We start from the raw sequence: 19,486 nt of genomic DNA, 5'->3' as shown, positions 1-19,486 counted from the left end.
TTATTAGTGAAGAAGCCGGCCAGATCACCTGCCCACGTATCTGAAGAAACTAGAGGGGGCGATTGGGAACTAGGGGTCGTGAACTCCTTCACAATGGTGAAGATCTCCTTACAGGAGTTCGCGGATGCCTCGATCCTCCTAGCCAAATAGTCCCTCTTAGCTCCCAGAATGTCCCGATGGTAGGCCTTCACCACCGCCTTGTAGGCGAGTTTAGCCTCCCCATCATACAAACGTCGCCAGGCCCTCTCGGCCACCTTACATTGGCTGCGAGCCACACGAAGAGCCTCCGTAAACCATGGTGCAGATTGCCGTGCCACCGTGGATCGGAGGGCTACCTTGGGGGCCAGATCGTCCAGCCTATCAGTGAGCCACCGCTGCAGAGCCTCAGTGTCGCTATCCAGATCGCCCGAAAGATGGCATGGGTGATCCAGAAGCGCCTGTTCCAGCATGTCAGGTGTCACTCTGTGCAGCGCTCTCGAGGTCGGTCTAGACAAGACTGAGGCACTGTTATCCGGCCGCGCACTCTCCAGCACCGAAAATCTGATCAGCCTGTGATCGGACCAGAGCACCGGCAGGGTGTCAGCCTCCGTAAGAGGGACAGATGAAAACACCTGATCCAGGGTATGCCCCTTCTCATGGGTTGGCCCCGACACGAACGGTAACAATCCCAGTGGAGATGTAATATCCAACAGTTTGACCGCATCCGAGTCATCCGCTACGTCAAGGTGGAAGTTGAAATCACCAGCCATGACGCCAATTGGCTGTCAACTGTCGTTCAACACTCCAAACCAGGAAGTATTGGCAGCCATCTTGTGTCTCGGTAGAACCGAGGCACAAGAAAACTGAAAAACAATTGCACAAAAGACGCAAAGGGGGCAGGGTAGAAACACTCCCACAAGGACCCCAAGGGTCGCCACAGAGCTGCGTAGCAGAGTGTTGTAAAAAGGGGCATGGCCTCTGAACACCTCTGTGCAACGCAGCCTCCTGGCGCATACTGGAGGTACCTGGTGGACTAGTTGGCCCCCAGGGGACCTCAGAAGTGAAGCGGAATTAATTCCCCAACTTAAAACGCACCACAGGGCGTGTTTGCACACATCACCTCAGGCCCCGCCCCCTTTCTTCACCATTGAGGAAAATATTCCTGTAAAATCAGCCAAACTACGATTTCCGATTTACTCACCTGGTATCAGGAAAGAACCCAGTGCTGCATCTTTTAGCCCAGCACTGACCCTGAAAAGCAATTCTAAGCATACTTACCAGTAACTTGTATTTCCTTCCATAGGAATCCATTGTGTGGTTTTCAGCAGAAAAGTTTCTAAGTGTTGATTTTTGAAACATACAAATCAGCTGAACTACGAATTCCGATTTACTCACCTGTTATCAGGAGAGAACCCAGTGCTGCATCTTTCAGCCCACTACTGATCCTGAAAAGTAATTCTAACCATACTTACAGTAACTTGAATTTCCTTCCATAGGCTGGTTTCACTTGGAAATTCTTCTAAGTGTGGAGTTTTGGAACTTTAAAACATTCCCCTAAAATCAGCCTAACTACAAATTCCGATGTACTCACCTGTTATCAGGAGAGACCTCAGTGCTTCATCTTTCAGCCCAGTACTGATCCTGAAGGAATTAGTTACTTACCTGTCCACTATAGTTCTCCAGTATTACACCTTTCATAGATTCACATGCTTGTATATTCCCCGTCGTCATGGTGGGAGTCTCACAGTAACAGAATGACCAAAGCAGTATCATAGAGAAGAAAAAACTGCATAGAAAGCCCATAGGGACTGTATTATTTGGTAACCAGACCTCCTCATTGTTTGGTCCAAAAGTCAGCCAATCAGCATTACTGCCCTGCCCTGACACTCCCCAACAGAACCTTCCTCCCTCAGATTTCCAGCCCCAAGTGCGAGACATGGATAAATACCGAGATAACAGGTTCTACCTGAGAAACGGGGAGGTGGGCAGGCACATGTGAATCTATGAAAGATAATACTGGTAAACTATAGTGTACAGGTAAGTAACTAATTCCTTCTCCAGTATTACATCTTTCATAGATTCACATGCTTGTATCAGAGTAGCAAGTAGTACCCAAAACCTGGAGCGTTTCCATGGTAGAACTCAGCAGTATGGTTCTGCTGCGTAGATACCTTTAAAACATAATTTGAATATACGCAGAGTAAATAAGAATAAAACCGAACATCATTCGTAGCGTACATGGTAAGTTCTTAAAAGAAAGACTTATTAAACCATCTATAACAATAATAGACTTAAAATATATACTGTACATAATATAAACACAGAGCAAAGAATACCTTATTGGAACAGACATCTCAGAACAGCGTGTCCCACTGCTGTGTCCTCTTTCCACGCAGTGTCCAGACAGTAGTGCCTGGTAAATTAATGCACACTCTTCCACGTTGACGCTCTTCAGATGTCAGGCAGAGACACTCCTGCAAACAATGCCATAGATGTCGCCATATTTCTTGTGCAGTGAGCATTCACCCTGGAACGCAGCGGCTTTCCAGCTTTTTCATGACATTTAATGATTGCCGACGATATCCATCTGGCAATACTCAGTTTTGACAGAGGCAGTCCTTTTCTCTGACCCTCAAATGCAATAAGTAATTGTTTCGATTTCCGAAACGTTTTTTTCGCTCAATGTAGAATTTCAAACACCTGGAGATATCCAAGGAGTGTAGAGCCCTTTCCGCATCAGAAGAAGGATTGCTGAAAAAAGTAGGCAAAATAATTGGTTCATTAAGATGAAACGAAGTAGGAACCTTGGGTATAAATTTCGGATTTGTCCTTAGTATTACTCTGTCCTGCCGACATTGGAGAAAAGGCTCTTCCACTGAGAAGGCCTGAATTTCGCTAACTCTCCTCGCCGAGGTGAGTGCTAGAAGCAAAGCTGTCTTCTATGAGATAAATTGTAAGTCTACCTTGTGTATAGGCTCGAATGGTGGCCTCATAAGTTGTGCCAGAACTGTATTGAGTTGCCAGGGTATTGGTGGCCGTTGAATGGGTGGAAAAGCTATAAAGAGCCCCTTCACAAATTCCTTGATTAGTCTGTGAGACCAAAGAGACTGCTCATTCGGCACCCTCCTGAATCTTGACATTGCCTGCAAATGCACTTTTAAAGAGGCATGAGACAGGCCTGCTTTTGATAATGACAGCAAGTAAGGCAAAATACTCTCAGGGGGTACTGTAAGCGGGTGAAGTTCTTTACCAGCACACCAGTGACAGAAACGTGTCCATTTCGCTGTGTATGTTTTATTCGTAGACGTAGCCCTAGATTGCGATAATATGTCCCTGCAATCTTGCGGTATGATCATGGACTCGAATTCTCGCTCATGAGGTTCCATGCTGATAATTTTAGCGATGTCAGGTCTGGATGTAGAATCTGGCCGTTGCTCATTGATATGAGGTTTTGGAACATCGGGAACTGCAACTTGTTGCCCTTTGAAAGTTGTAGCAGGTCTGAAAACCATGCCTGTCTCGGCCAAGCTGGTGCCACCAGAATAACATGACACGGTTCTGATCTTATCTTGCGAAGCACTCTTGGAATCAATGGAAATGGTGGGAACGTGTAAGCAAACATTCCCGTCCAGTCCAGGTGAAACGCATTTCCTTTGGAATCTTGTTGATGGTACCTGGACGCAAACTGTTCGCATTTTGAGTTGTCTCGTGTCGCGAACAAATCGAACGTTGGCATGCCCCATTTTTGAAACACTCTGCGAAGCTGGGTGTTGTTCAGCTCCCACTCGTGCGACACACCGTCCGTGCAACTTAGGACATCTGCCCTTGTATTGAGAATGCCCTGAATATGTTGTACTTGAATAGAGATGTCGTGTCTTATCAGCCATTTCCAAATCCTTTGCGCCAGCGTGGAAAGCTGTTTGGACCGTGTTCCCCCTTGTTTGAGGAGATAAAACATTGTCGTGGTGCTGTCTGTCTGCACAAGCACCGTCGATCCCTCTGGGTAGAATAGCTTGAGGCCCCAGAAAAACCGCTTTGAGCTCCAACATATTTATGTGAAGTTGCGCTTCCCATTCCGACCAGAGACCCTGGATTTCCAGCTCCTGAAGGTGCGCACCCGATCCTTGCAACAAAGCATCTGACGTCATCACATATTTGTGACTCTGGGGTTCGAAAGACAGGCCCGGATTCAAGTTCTCCCGAACCTTCCACCATGACATGGCCACCTTCATTCGATGAGATATTATGATCCGATCTTCGAATGTTCCTTTGGATTGAACCCACTGCTCGTCTAGCTGTTCCTGTGAAGGTCTCATCCGAAGACGGCAGTTTGGAACCAGTGGGATACAAGATGATATCATTCCCAACAAGGATTTGTATATCCTCACAGAAGTGAACCTTTTTGCTTGCAGAGAGGTTGCTATGCCCATAATTTTCCTGATCCTTTCCTTCGAAGGATATGCTGTCGCTTCCTTTGTGCATATCCATGCTCCTAGGATTTGGATGCCTTGTGCTGGAACCAGGGATGACTTTTCTAAGTTGGTCCGCAGGCCTAACCGTTGAAACAGTCTGATGCAGCAATTTAGGGATGTCTTGGCATTTTTGAAGGATGGACCTGTCACGAGCCAATCGTTGAGAGGGTAAATGCAATGACCCTTCAACCTTAAGTGGGCCGCCACCGGGGCCATGCATTTCGTAAATACCCTCGGGCCGATTTTAGGCCGAATGGCAACACTTTGAATTGAAAATGGCGACTCTCCACAACAAACCTCAGATACTTTCTGTGCTTCCGATGGATTGGTATATGGAAGTATGCATCCATGAGATCCAATGAAGCCATGAAGTCTATCCTCTTTAGCATAAGAAGGATCTCTTGCAGCGAGAGCATTTGAAAAGGAATTTTCTTTATGTATTGATTTAGATCCCTCAAATCTAATACCTGACTCGATTTTATAGTTTGCTTCTTTTTGATGAGGAAGAAATGTGAATAAAAGCCTTTCCCTCTGTGATGCCGAGGAACTTCCTCTATAGCCCCCTTTTGTAGGAGTGAAAGGACCTCCTTTTGCAGCTCCTGAGTATGTTGATGGTGCCTGAACACCGGGGGATGATCTGGTGGTATTTGCACAAACTCTAGGGTATGGCCCCTGTTTATTACGTCCAAAACCCATTTGTCCGATGTTATGGACAGCTAATTTCTGAAGAATAGAGACAGATAGTGGTTGTTTTTGGGAACTTGCTGAGTGGAGATCGCCATCATGAGATCATTGCTGTCTATTAGACTGCTGATTCTTTCCTCTGTTGTAAGACTTGCCTCTGGGCTGTTGCTGAAAGGAAGAGTTGGAAGACCTATATTGTTGACCTGTATTATATTGCCTATACCTCTGCTGGTTATAGGGCTGATATCTGTTGGATTGATATGTAGATCGCAGATTGAATTGGCCTCTCGCACCTCTTTTGCGAAAGGACTGAAGGGACCCCAGTGCTCTCGCGGTATCTGTATCCGACTTGATGCCCTGCAGGGCCTCATCTACATGCTTGCCGAATAGATTTTCGCCATCAAAGGCCATGTCGATAATCTTCGCCTGCACCTCAGGCCGGAACGAGGTTGACTTTAACCAACCCTGGCTTCGAAGAGAAACTGCTCCCGCCATCTGTCTAAAAGCCATAGAGGAGACATCCATGGCAACATCGATAGATTCCGAGGCTGATTTCACTCCATCACGAAGGAAAGCAGTTGCCTCTTCCTTCTTGTCCTCCGGGAGTGCCGCTAAAATGGGCGCCAAATCCGACCACATTTGTCTGTTAAAGCGGCTGAGTAGAGCCATAGCATTGGCTGCTTTAATAGTAGAGGCTGCCATCACTGCCAACCTTTTTCCAGCTCCGTCCATTCTCCTTCCCTCCTTGTCTGGCGGCACCATCGAAGTGGAAACTGGGTTTTTGGAGTTCCTTTGTGCCGCTTGTGTCACCACCGACTCTGGCCTAGGGTGTCCTATCAGGCAGGCCGGAGAAGACTCTGGTGCTCTGTGTTTCTTTTCGATTCTAGGAACCGAAACCGCAATGGAAGCCGGCGTTTTCAAAATTTTTAGACCTTCATCCCAAATATGTTGGATAATTGGGATCGATCGTGAAGACTTCCTAGCGCTGTCTTTGAAGTCGTATAAGAAACATTCCGTTTCTTGAACTTCCATCTCTAGATCGAAACTCTAGCTGCTCTCTCTATATAATGTCGTGGAATCCTCCAATATCTTGAGGATGAGAAATGGATTGCGCCGGAGTAGGCGAGGGAGCTGACGGCAAAACATACTTATTCCATTCCTGGCCTCCCGAATTATCCTGTAGGAGTTCACCCTCCTCGGGCTGATCATCATCATCGGTGTCGGTCAGGTCATCTCTGATTGTCACCACTGGTGGCGAACGCAGAGTCTGCGTTTGATGTTTATTTTGGGCCCCCGGAGGTTGCGTTGCAGGTGCCGGTGTAGATGACAGAGGCTCTCCTCTGGAAAACGGCAATAATAGTCATTAATCATAAGCCTAAGGTCAGATACTAGAGATACAGGCATGGAGACTGACTCTTCTCTTGCTTCTTCCTGCTGTTCTTCATCCTCACCATAGTCACCAGTCTCCTGGAAAGATACATACCTGGAAGACTTTGACTGAGCCCGTTCCTTAAATGAAAACACTTCCTCCTCATCTGTGTCTTGGCTCTTTATTTTAAGCTGTGAGGGACTATAGGCCACTCCAGAGGACTCCTCGTCATCTGAGTCTTGCTCCAGCAGATTGGACGGAGGCAGAGGAGAAATTTGCGTCCACAACGTGAATTCTGCCGATTTACTTATCGTCGACGATCCCCTCGACGATTGAAATGACCGGATGGAGATTAAGGTCTTCGACTTTGGCGATTTAAAGGCGTTCGCCGTCGAAATCACACTCATCGTCGACGCAGTCATCGTCGACGGAGCCATCATCGACGGAGCCGTCGTCGTCAGAGCCATCGTCGACGGAACACTCGTCGACGGGGTCTCCGTCGTTGAGGTCGTCGACGTCGTCGTCGACTAGGTCATCGTCGACGGTTTCCTCGTCGACGGGATAGTCGAACTTGTCGACGTAGTCGTCGACGACACTGACTTAGATCCTGTCGTCGACGCCGCTGTCGTCGTCGAAATAGTAGTCGTCGACGCTGAAGTCGTCGACGGGGCTGATGTTTTTACCACAGATTTTGAAGCAGAAACCATGGAACTGGTCGCCGGAGCAGAAGATGCCCCTTTCTGACCTGACGACTTCTTGAGAGGAGTATGAGAAGACGCCTCCTTCCCCTTAGACTTAGTCTTTTTAGGCTCCACCATTTCTTCAGAATGTGAGGCCTTCCTCTTTTTAGGTGTTTGAGCAGCAGACTCCTCACTAGAATCTGAATCTGATGCAGCCTTCTTTCTTTGAAGCCACAACAGCAGACGAACCTCTCTGTCGCTCAAAGTGTTAGCAGAGAAGGTTCTACAATATTTACAATCCTTGGCAATATGCTTTGGATGAAGACAGTATAAGCAGTCCTTGTGAGGGTCTTCAGAGAAAAGCCTAGCCTTTCCACAGGATCTGCAAGGTCCGAAAAGCCTCTTTTTAGAGCTTTCAGCCATTATAAGGCAAAATAATTGTCAGACAATACCTTATCCAGAAGAAAATTCAGTTGAAAAAGGTCAAAAGTTCAGACTGGAAATAACAAACTGAGCAGAGCTCAGGGAGACTCCTTTCTCACACGAAGGCAGTTGGAAATCTGAGGCAGGAAGGTTCTGCTGGGGAGTGTCAGGGCAGGGCAGTAATGCTGATTGGCTGAATTTTGGACCAAACAATGAGGAGGTCTGGTTACCAAATAATACAGTCCCTATGGGCTTTTCTATGCAGTTTTTTCTTCTCTATGATACTGCTTTGGTCATTCTGTTACCATGAGACTCCCACCATGACGACGGGGAAGATACAAGCATGTGAATCTATGAAAGGTGTAATACTGGATAAAAGTAATTCTAACCATACTTACAGTAACTTGAATTTCCTTCCATAGGCTAACATTGCCTCTATATAAAATATATATAAATTAAAAAATATATAAAATTAAAAAAATATATCACAATTTCAATATTTAAAAAAAAATTCAATTTATATTAAAAATATGTAATGTAATTTAAAAAATAAAATATCTAAAAATAAATAGTTTATAACAGTGTAGTGAATCAGTATAAAAAAATATAAAAAGTAATACATTTAAAAATTATCATTTACAAAACCTTTGAAATTCACAAAAAAAAACCAGAGGTTTTAGGCACGTTATAGTTAGGAATTAGCATTTAAAAAACCATTGACATTCACTGAAAAAAACATAGGTTTCACACATGTTATAGTTAGGAATTAGCATTTAAAAAACTTTAGAGATTCACTGAAAAAACCATAGGTTTCACACATGTTATAGTTCGCTGGACATTTCACTCATATAAAACCATTGAAATTTCCTCGTTGCGCGCCCCCAATCCACTGCTGATGACAACACATATTTTGCATCACTCATGACATGGTCAATGACATCACTGATGACATCATCCTTGTGAAAGAGTGGCAGACCTGCTCTGACCCTAATATAACCTTTGATACACACATTGAAAAATAGAAACTACAATTTTCAAAACAATGGAGATACCAATACCAGTTAGAACAACCTATTCAGTAATTCCAAAATCTACATACACATCCACTCATTCACCAACAGTTCTATATAGTCACTCATACATGTACTCACTCATCATATTTACTCATACACCTATACATTCTGTTACACACCTACACTCATACATAGAGTTACTCACACACATACTCACACATGCAAATAAACTATGAAACAACCATGTATTGCATATACAGCTATACACACACCACTACAGTTACTTCAACAGAAACCTACACACACGTACTCTCTTAAACAATCACTTATAGAAACACATACTTATTTATCCAGGAACTCTTCCAATCTCTCACTCTCATTTATACTCACTTATATACATCAATACTCACATATACTAATTTAAAACATATGTACTTACTCATAAAGATACTATTGAGACAGTCATTCACTCACTAACACACCCATACACACACACTCATCCACCCATACAGTACTGCACACATGCTGTCTTCAAAACACATACAAACAGTGAGTCACTCATTCATGCATCTAAGCGCTAAGTCAGGGGTACTCATAGTACGGCCCGCGGGCCAGTGGCGGCCCGGCAAGCCTTCCCTGGCGGCCCGCGGACCCCCGAGACATCATAACTGTGTTTCCCGAGTTTTTTTTTTAAAGTGTCTGCAGCAGCGAGAGAGACTCTTGCTGCTTTGTGGGGGCTGCCGGCCGGGCGATCCTAGGAAGCGATCCTAGGAATGGCCAGAGTAAAGCTGCAGGGGCCTAAGGAGAGGTGAAATACAAAGGCATCATTAACATGCAAATGTTCTTTTAATGACCTGTGAAGTGCTCGGGTGCGGCTGTGTGTGTGTGCCCAGGCTGGCGCACAGGCAGGGTGAGGTGACAGAGGGAGTGGGAGGGAAAGGGAGGGGGACGGAGAGGGAGAGAGAGAGTGAGAGGGAGTGAGTGAGTGAGAGGGAGGGAGTGAGAGGGAGTGAGTGAGAGGGAGGGAGAGTGAGAGAGGGAGGGAGGGAGAGGGAGGGAGGGAGAGAGAAAGGAAGGGAGAGAGAGGGAGTGAATGAGAGGGAGTGAGTGAGTGAGAGGGAGAGGGAGGGAGTGAGAGGGAGGGAGGGAGAGAGAGAGAGGGAGGGAGGGAGGGAGGGAGAGGGAGGGAGTGAGAGAGTGACTGAGAGAGTGAGAGTGAGTGAGAATGAGTGAGAGGAAGGGAGTGAGTGAGTGAGAGGGAGTGAGTGAGTGAGTGAGAGGGAGTGAGTGAGAGGGAGTGAGTGGGAGGGAGTGAGTGAGAGGGAGGGAGTGAATGAGAGTGAGTGAGTGAGAGGGAGGGAGTGAATGAGAGGGAGTGAGTGAGAGGGAGTGAGTGAGTGAGAGGGAGGGAGTGGGAGGGAGGGAGTGAGAGGGAGGGAGAGAGAGGGAGGGAGGGAGGGAGAGGGCGGGAGTGAGAGAGTGACTGAGAGATTGAGAGTGAGTGAGAATGAGTGAGAGGGAGTGAGTGAGTGAGAGGGAGTGAGTGAGAGGGAGTGAGTGAGAGGGAGTGAGTGAGAGGGAGTGAGTGAGAGAGAATGAATAAATGAGTGAGAGGGAGTGAGTGAGTGAGAGGGAGTGAGTGAGAGGGAGTGAGTGAGAGGGAGTGAGTGAGAGAGAATGAGTAAATGAGTGGGAGTGAGTGAGTGAGTGAGAGGGAGTGAGTGAGAGGGAGGGAGGGAGGGAGTGAGAGGGATGGAGTGAGTGAGAATGATGGAGTGAGTGAGAATGATGGAGTGAGTGAGAATGATGGAGTGAGTGAGAGGGATGGAGTGAGTGAGATGGATGGAGTGAGTGAGAGGGAGGGAGTGAGTGAGAGGGAGGGAGTGAGTGAGAGGGAGGGAGTGAATGGGAGGGAGTGAGAGGGAGGGAGTGAGCGAGTGAGAGAGAGGGAGAGAGGGAGAGAGGGAGAGTGAATGGGTGGGAGAGGGAGGGAGTGAGACGGAGAGGGAGTGAGACGGACAGGGAGGGAGAGGGAGTGAGATGGAGACAGAGAGGGAGGGAAAGAGAGGGAGGGAAAGGGAGGGAGTGAGAGGGAGGGAAAGGGAAGGAGACGGAGAGGGAGGAAAAGGGAGGGAAAGGGGGTGAGACAGAGTGAGTGAGAGGGAGGGAAAGGGAGGGGGACGGAGAGGGAGTGAGAGGGAGGGAGTGAGCGAGTGAGAGAGGGAGAGAGTGAGAGTGAATGAGTGGGAGAGGGAGGGAGAGGGAGTGAGTGAGACGGAGAGGGAGTGAGACGGACAGGGAGGGAGTGAGATGGAGACAGAGAGGGAGGGAAAGGGAGGGAGTGAGAGGGAGGGAAAGGGGTGAGACAGAGAGGGAGTGAGAGAGAGGGAGTGAGAGAGAGGGAGTGAGACAGTCGGAGTGAGAGAGGAAGACAGGAGAGAGGGAGGGTGAGAGGGAGAGAGAGCTAGAGAGAGGGAGGGAGACCGAGAGAGATGTGTGTATGCCGGGACGGCTCAGTGGACGAAGGCGTCCGCTGCAGGGACCTATGATCAACCTCATGGTCAGTTTTATGTTGTTGCTCTAGCCCCACCCCCTCCCCCACTGACCCTGCCCCCCCACCGATGCGGCCCTCGGACACAAACCAAACTGTAAATTTGGCCCCCGAGAGAAAGTTTGTGAGTACCCATGCGCTAAGTAATATCCTCCACCGAACCATATAGACACTCATACTGATACTCAAAAAACCAACTAATAACTCATGTACACACTTGTGTAGCTACTCACCAACCCATGCAGCCACTTATACACAAAGTGAGACACTGATACAGATATTTAAATATTTAAACATTACTCGATAATACATGTATTCACTAAGATCCACTTAATAAGTCAGTTATACAATCAATTTTACAAAAAAACTTCCATTTAGACACTTATTTACCCATGTAATCTTCTATCGACCTTTAGATATACATTTATAAAAAATATTTATTTTTCAGAATGGCACACATTCACTGTAACTATAACATGTGCGAAACCTATGGTTTTTTAAGTGAATTTCTAAGGTTTTTTAAATGCTAATTCCTAACTATTACGAGTGTCAAACCTATGGGTTTTTCGGTTTTTCAGTGAATATATATATATATATATATATATATATATATATATATATATATACACACACACACACACGCATATATATTTGTCTACCCTTCTTAATTCTAAAGAGAGAGGGGTGAATTTTACCACCCTTATTATAAAATAGGAACAATGGGTATACTCTGCTCCTGGGATATTTTCTATTTGAAATGTGCTTACTTTACTTTGTGTCACAGGGCACAATTCACAAAAAATGTTTGTGCATCTAAGTGCAAAACAATCTAACCTGCTGGCTGAGTAGGTACTGAGACCAGGATTCTTCACACAGCAGTGACATCACTGGATCTTATCACTTACTTGATAATGTGTTGTTCTGCCTTTTAAATGAAGATTTGCATCAGCACACTCCCAACTTGTATTGGTTTGAATTGATCAGAAAAGATCAGCCTGGCGCTTCGCTTTGAGGAACGTGGGTACAAAGCCTTTGCCAGGATTTTTGGTGCTCTAAGTAAGACATGATGAACTAACTGATTTTTCTAGGATCTATCTCATACCCCTCTGCTGGTGGTGACCTCCGCAGCTGCCTCGCATTAACCTGAAGAGGAGCAGCTCTTCAAGAGTGCAGTGTTGATCTCTTTTGGCATCGTTCTGATAAAGCCACTACTTTGGATAGTCGCATGTGCTTATCACACAGTAACCTACTGTGTCGTCTGTTGTCCTATTTGATTCCAAATCGATATACATTTGTTAGAAACACGTGGTTAATGTTCTTTATTTTAATAAATACAGGCATGAGTTCTGTTACTCCAGAATAGGTTCAAAATGTGTCCAGTGTAGAAATACGAGTGAAAGTGTGCCCACTACATGTCCATTATCATAATAACATTATGGATCGGATTTTTAAAATAAAAGTAAAAAAAAGACTCTTGTCACTTACGCCTATGTTTATTACTTCTTTGCAACGTACAAGAAATTCCAGGAGTACTCCTGGGAAGCAGAGACTTTTGCAACTTTACACAGGTAGCTCTGAAATTCATTGTGGATACCAAATGAGTGTCCTTGTTAGACTATTTTCACATTCATAAATGTAATGAGTGCATATTGAGATTTTTGGGACGGGGTAGCTCTTCATTACTACCAGCTGGGTAAGGGCATATTTTAGCCTTGGAAAGATATAAATCCACAAACGTATCCAGGGTGCGAATATGAATGCCTATCAAATTCTTCATGTTTGCGCATTTCCCCCTTATAATATTGCACTATGTTGTACTATATGTTACATGTGAGCCAATTCATTTACCAGTGCAAAAGTCTCAGTTATGAATACCAAACATGAGATGTACTTGTGTACCTAAGTTAAACGTATTGTTTGCCAAAAAATAGATAAATGTATATTAGAACAGTTGAGACAATGGTTTATAAGTGTTAAAAAATACATTTTGCATTGGCTCTAATCTATAAACACAGTAAATGAGATTACAAACAAATTAGAAAGTTAACCTCTGTTCCACACACACCGCAGAACCAGTGTTAATTATTGGGTTAATCAAATTAAGATTAAAAAGCCAACAATTCTCTTTGCCTGGTCTCTAACAATAACCAACAATACAATGTTTTGCATCGAAGCTCTCGCAACCACAAGATAGTGTAACACAATGGGCATAAACAAAACAGATAACAACAATATAATAGAAGCAGATTCTTTGGTGTGTTTCTAATCCCAGCAGGGCGAAGATTTATTTTGTCCAGACGTAAGGAATGTCACAATATGCCGACACGTGTTTCGTCGTGTGCCGTGGAGTCAACACGACTCTTCAGGGCTTAGGACTCAACTCCTGCGTATGGGTTGAGATTTAGTCTGGGAATGTGGTGAAGTCTCACGTAGGTAAAACTCGAGAGAGACACTGGGATTTCTTCGTATCTAGTAATTGTTGATAGAAAGTGGTAGGTTGTCCAGTGGAGTTATGAGCCAGACGAGTGATCTCCACTCATTTGGAAAACTGTTAGGGCGTATTACTACCTTCAGTGTTAGGACACTGGAAACGGTGCGTTTCCGGTGTTTACCGGGCGGGGATCCGATAGTAGAGAAGCCGTCCGAAAACGTGTGTGTTTTCCGGAAAGGCGATGCGCTCCGAGATCGTGAATCCCTCCTCCGTTGTTGCCCGGAGGCCGTCTGTCGAGCCTCTCGACAGACGGCCACCGGGCAACAACGGAGGAGGGATTCACGATCTCGGAGCGCATCGCCTTTCCGGAAAACACACACGTTTTCGGACGGCTTCTCTACTATCGGATCCCCGCCCGGTAAACACCGGAAACGCACCGTTTCCAGTGTCCTAACACTGAAGGTAGTAATACGCCCTAACAGTTTTCCAAATGAGTGGAGATCACTCGTCTGGCTCATAACTCCACTGGACAACCTACCACTTTCTATCAACAATTACTAGATACGAAGAAATCCCAGTGTCTCTCTCGAGTTTTACCTACGTGAGACTGCACCACATTCCCAGACTAAATCTCAACCCATACGCAGGAGTTGAGTCCTAAGCCCTGAAGAGTCGTGTTGACTCCACGGCACACGACGAAACACGTGTCGGCATATTGTGACATTCCTTACGTCTGGACAAAATAAATCTTCGCCCTGCTGGGATTAGAAACACACCAAAGAATCTGCTTCTATTATATTGTTGTTATCTGTTTTGTTTATGCCCATTGTGTTACACTATCTTGTGGTTGCGAGAGCTTCGCTGCAGAATGTTCGAATAGTCCTTTGACTTCTTAGACGGTTAAGGGTGTTTTTCCGCCTGCTCTTAACGCACCACATAGCTACCTATTCTTACATTACACACAGTAACGTTAGATTTGAGGCAGTGCGCCCATAGTATCTGAACTCCCAAAAAACCCTCTAGCAGTTAACAATACAATGTTTGTTTCCTTGATGATGTCGGTTGGGGTATTAGGATCTATTGTGACATCATTCACCACATAGCCTTTTTACAATAAAGCTCAGCAAGTAAGTTGAAACAATGGTGAACAATGGTGAGGATGGCAAAGAGAATCCATTTTATGTGATATAACTGCAGTGACGCTTTAACAAGGGGACCTAGAAAACGTGTGTCATTTGATTGTTAAAACCCCCTAGAAGAGCATTTGCATAAAGGTGTATAAAATGTTCAAAGTAAAGTATTGAAGAAATTAAGATTATTTTAATTTATTTTATTTATTTATTTAATGCGATTTTCTATAGGGCGAACATCACCCGAAGGTGTCAGAGCGTTTTACAAAAGAACCAGTTGCGATACATAAGGACTTAGGACACCAAAAACACTGCTCATGTGGCTCTTAATTTAACTATCCCTGATAAATCGTTTCATGAACGTCTTCATTCCCATTTGATCTCGACTCAATAATCCGAACTTACCCGTTCTTGAATCTCATCAAGGAATATCAAAGAATTAACATATTCTATTGTTGTTGTTGGGACAAACGCAAGTTTGAACTGGGCATCTTGTGCTTCACTGATGATGCTGTCCATCTTTTTCTTGGCAAGTCCTGGTAGAATGTCATTGATAGCCTACGGGAAATATAAAAAGACGATTTGTAAAAACATTAAAACACGTTTCATACCTTCTACTAGTATTTTTTTTCTTCATGCTGTTTTATTGATAATAGCATGTTGTCACACAATGGGACTTTTTTATTAAATAAAAAGGAAGGTATAGTTTCTTACCTGTAATTCTAGTTCTCTCGTAGGGTATTTCCATGATAGTCATAAGCGATGAATAATTCCGCCCATGTGCGGGGAGCCCGGAGTACTTTATTCAACTATGTTCTTAAGTGATGAAGTTCGCCTTTCTTTTGGAAGGCCTTAAAAATGTCACTTAAGAATGTCATAATGCAGCCTAGGAAAAGGCCACAGAGGTAAGAGTTCTTCATCTTAAACTGGCAAAAGAAGGGACTGTGAGAATACATGCTCTCAGAAAATATCTTTTTTGTAAAAGCACAAAAAAAGAACCTTCACAAAACCTTTTACTATAAGTAGCAATGTATGAAGAAGTGCCTGACCCTGTAGCCCAAAGGCTGCCATAAATATAGAAAAAGAAAACTGTGCCTTTAAGAGCAGACCACCAATATTCCATCATGCTCAGCCAGAGGCATTTACCTCAGTTCGTTTTGAAGGCTATAGATACCTGATAGTAAACCTAGCATGAGATAATGAGTCCACTCCACCAGGGAGGAGGGAGGGCTGCTTATGACTATCATGGAAATACCTCTACAAAAGAACTAGAATTACAGGCAAGAAACTATACCTTCTCTCATAGGGGATTTACATGTATAGTCATAAGCGATAAATAGAGTAGTAAGCGGATTCCCCCTAAGGCGGTGAAGTAGGCAGAAAAGTACCAAATGTGAAATTCCGTTAAGATAAAAGATTCCTGAGGGATACTTGACCTACGTGTGCATCCGTTCTGGCATCTGTGCCACACAGTAATGCTTAGTGAAGGTATGAATATATCTCCATGTCGCTGCCTTACAGATATCTGCTAAAGGGATACTCTTCATAAGGGCAGCAGTAGCTGCCTTACCCCTGGTAGAATGAGATTTGGCCTACCACAAAGGGAGTTATTGGCCAGTTGATGGCAGTAGAGAATGCAAGAGACAATCCACTTAGAGATTGATTGTTTCGAAGTCGCTAACCCTGTGCGGACTGGACTATAATTGATGAACAATTGTTGAGAACTACAAATGGCTTTAGTCTTGTCCAAATGGAATTTTAATACCCTCTTTACGTCCAACGAATGGAGAGACCTCTCCGCTGGAGAAGAAGGGTTTGGAAAAAAATGTGAGTAAAGCAATGGTTTGAGTCACGTGGAAATCTGAGACCACTTTAGGGAGAAACGTGGGATGTGTGAGTAACACTACCTTAGAGGAATGGAACACTGTGTAAGTTTCATGAGTGTGGAGAGCCTGAATCTCCCTAACTCTCCTTGCTGATGTAATGGCACTAGAAAAGCGGTTTTCCATGTGAGATTCTGTAAAGAAGCTTTGAGAATGGGCTCAAAAATAGGAAGCTTGAGACTAGACAGTACTACGTACAGCTCCCATGGAGGGGAAGAGTGTCTAAAGGGAAGAAAAACCTTCTTTAACCCTTCTAGGAAGTCCTTAATGACTGGAATTGTAAAGAGAGAGATTTGTGAAGGACTTTTCCTATATGCTGTAAGAGCAGAAAGATGGTATCTTATTGGAGAGTGTTGAAAGGCCGATTTGGCGAGAGGCAATAAATAGGGAAGAATAGCTTCTTCCTGGCAGGAAGTGGATCAAACTGGTTAGAAGAACACCAAATACAGAATCACTTCCATTTAAAGGCATAAGCTGTTCGTATAGATGGTCACTTGGCTTCCTTTAGGATGTCCATACAAACCTGAGGCAGATTTAAATGACCATACTGAATTATCTCAGGGAGCCATGCTGCCAAACTCAAGGATGACAGACCCGGATGTAGTAGTTGGCCTTTGAAATTCGTGAGGAGGTCCTGTCTCCAAGGTAGCCTAATATGTGGACGGATAGACCGGTGAAGGAGGTCTGGGAACCAAAGTTGTCTCGGCCATTTGGGGCAATGAGTATCATCTGGGCTATTGTGGACGCCAGTTTCTGCAGGACTATCGGTATTAACAGTATTGGAGGAAAAGCGTAAAGAAATTTGTTCGACCAGTCGATCCATAGGGCATTCCCCAGAGATTGTGGATGGTAAAATCTGCAGGGGAAGTCATGGCATTTTTTGTTTTCTTTTGTGGCAAACAGATCTATAGAAGATGTGCCCCACAGACTGAAAATACCTTCCACGACTTCTTTCAGAACCCACTCGTGGTTGTCGTCGAGAACTCTGCTGAGTGCGTCTTCCTGAATGTTCTGGTCCGCTGGCAGGTGAGCCGCCACCAGTGTAAGAATCCTGGCAAGGCACCAATGCCAAATAGATTGGGCTTCTTGTGACAGAGGTCTGGACCTCGTTCCACCCTGCTTGTTCAGGTAGTACATGGTGGTTGTATCGTCGGTTTTGAACAAGCAGGTGGTTGGTCGTGAATGATGGGTGAAAAGCCTTGAGAGCCAGGTGTACTGCTCTAAGTTCTAGAAGGTTGATGTGATACTTGTGTTCTCCGAGGACCAAAAACCCTGTACTTGTAAGTGGTCCATATGTGCTCCCCAGCCAAGCAGTGAAGCATCTGTGACTACTGTCTGTGTCGATGGAAGTGGGTGGAAGAGCATTCAGCACAGGAGATTCTTCCGGGAGCACCACCACTGAAGAGATTACACTGCATGAGTTGATAGCGTAATCTTGTCCTACCAGTTCCCCGAGAATTAGTTCCACTGGTCCTCTAAACATTCCTGGAGAGGATGCATAAGGAGGCGAACGTTGAGAGTCAGGAATATGCAGGAGGCCATCGAACCGAGAAGAGAGGAGACTATGCGTAATGATGGACGGATTATTCGCTGAAGGTTGTGACATTTTTGGAGAACGGATAACTATTGTTTCTCTAAAGGAAACACCTTTCCCTGTAGTGTGTCTATGGTAGAACCTAAGTAATGTAGAGCCTGAACATGCGAAGCGGTGGACTTTTGCATATTGACATGTAGACCTAAGCAATAAAGCAGATTGCACGTCCTTAGGAAATATTCTTGGGCTTCCGAGAATGTGGCTGCTTTGATGAGCCTGTCGTCAAGGTAAGGGTATACAAAGATTATTTGTTTCCGAAGTTGTGCTGCCACCACAGCCATGCATTTGGAGAAAGTCCTGGGTGCTGACTTGAGGCTGAATATGAGAACTGCATACTGGTAGTGATTGTGTCCCACGACAAACCTGAGGAACTTCCGATGAGACTTTGTTATTAGAATGTGAAAATAGACGTCATGTAGGTCTATCGCACAGAGTCAGTCTCCCCTTTGAACTCAAGTCTGCCTTTATCTGCACTAGAAAGTATCGAGTGTAGATACCTTGGCCGTGTTTGTTCCGCGGGACAGGTTTGATCGCCTTTTTGAGGCACAGGATGTTGACTTCTTTCTGGAAGGGCTTAAGGCGAGAAGCAGACTCCTTCAGAGGGATAGAAGGAGGTGGGGCAGTGAACCTGAGACGATAGCCATGTTTGACAATATTCAAGACCCAGGCTTCTGTTGTGACGCTTTTCCACTCTGTCAGATCATTTACAACGCTCCCCCCTACCAGAGTGGGTAACTGAAGAGGGGGAAGTGAGGATTCAAGGCTATGGTACACCGGTTTGTCGTCCTCCTTGAGTCGTTTGTTGGGAGTGACGACCTCTCTAAGGATTGCGCGGTTGGTACGGCCGCTGGTATTGTTGTGATCTGTTTGATTGTCATTGAGGGGTTTGAACCCTCTGAGCAGAGAAACGTCAGTGGTAAGGGTAAAAGCGTCACAGGTCTTTTGATTTCTCTGGCTCCACAGCTTTCAAGGTATCCATCTCTGTTTTGAATGAATGAATGTGTCAGGGACTGACCGGGACTATGTCGGGAACACTGTCAGGAGCTTGAGCAAGGACTGGAGGCTGGGTTGGAAATCTACCGTGCACAGAAAGAGTAGTACAGTGCTGCCGAGGATCACACAAGGATTCAGGGGAGAAAAAGAGATCCAAAGGGGAAGCCTGTACAAAATGGCTAAGACTCAGAAAGGAAGGGCACTCACAAGGCAATTTAGCATTCAGACTAACTACACCCAGGACGGACGTGCAGGACACATACATAATACATTAACAATAAAGG

General features: G+C 45.1%; 1 protein-coding gene across 1 annotated transcript in view; it reads right to left on the bottom strand.

The window, feature by feature from the left end:
* The window catches only part of DNAH6 (dynein axonemal heavy chain 6), a 2,460,712-nt gene that overhangs the window by 1,914,439 nt on the left and 526,787 nt on the right, over positions 1–19,486 (bottom strand). Inside the window, exon 14 of the mRNA XM_086961829.1 lies at positions 15,138–15,290. Coding sequence (XP_086817955.1) covers positions 15,138–15,290 — 153 coding nt within the window. The remainder of the gene's footprint in view (positions 1–15,137; positions 15,291–19,486) is intronic.

This window comes from Lissotriton vulgaris, chromosome 3_1 (assembly GCF_964263255.1).
Source record: "Lissotriton vulgaris chromosome 3_1, aLisVul1.2, whole genome shotgun sequence".
NCBI lineage: Eukaryota > Metazoa > Chordata > Amphibia > Caudata > Salamandridae > Lissotriton > Lissotriton vulgaris.
This window is presented reverse-complemented; position numbering and strand designations above follow the sequence as displayed.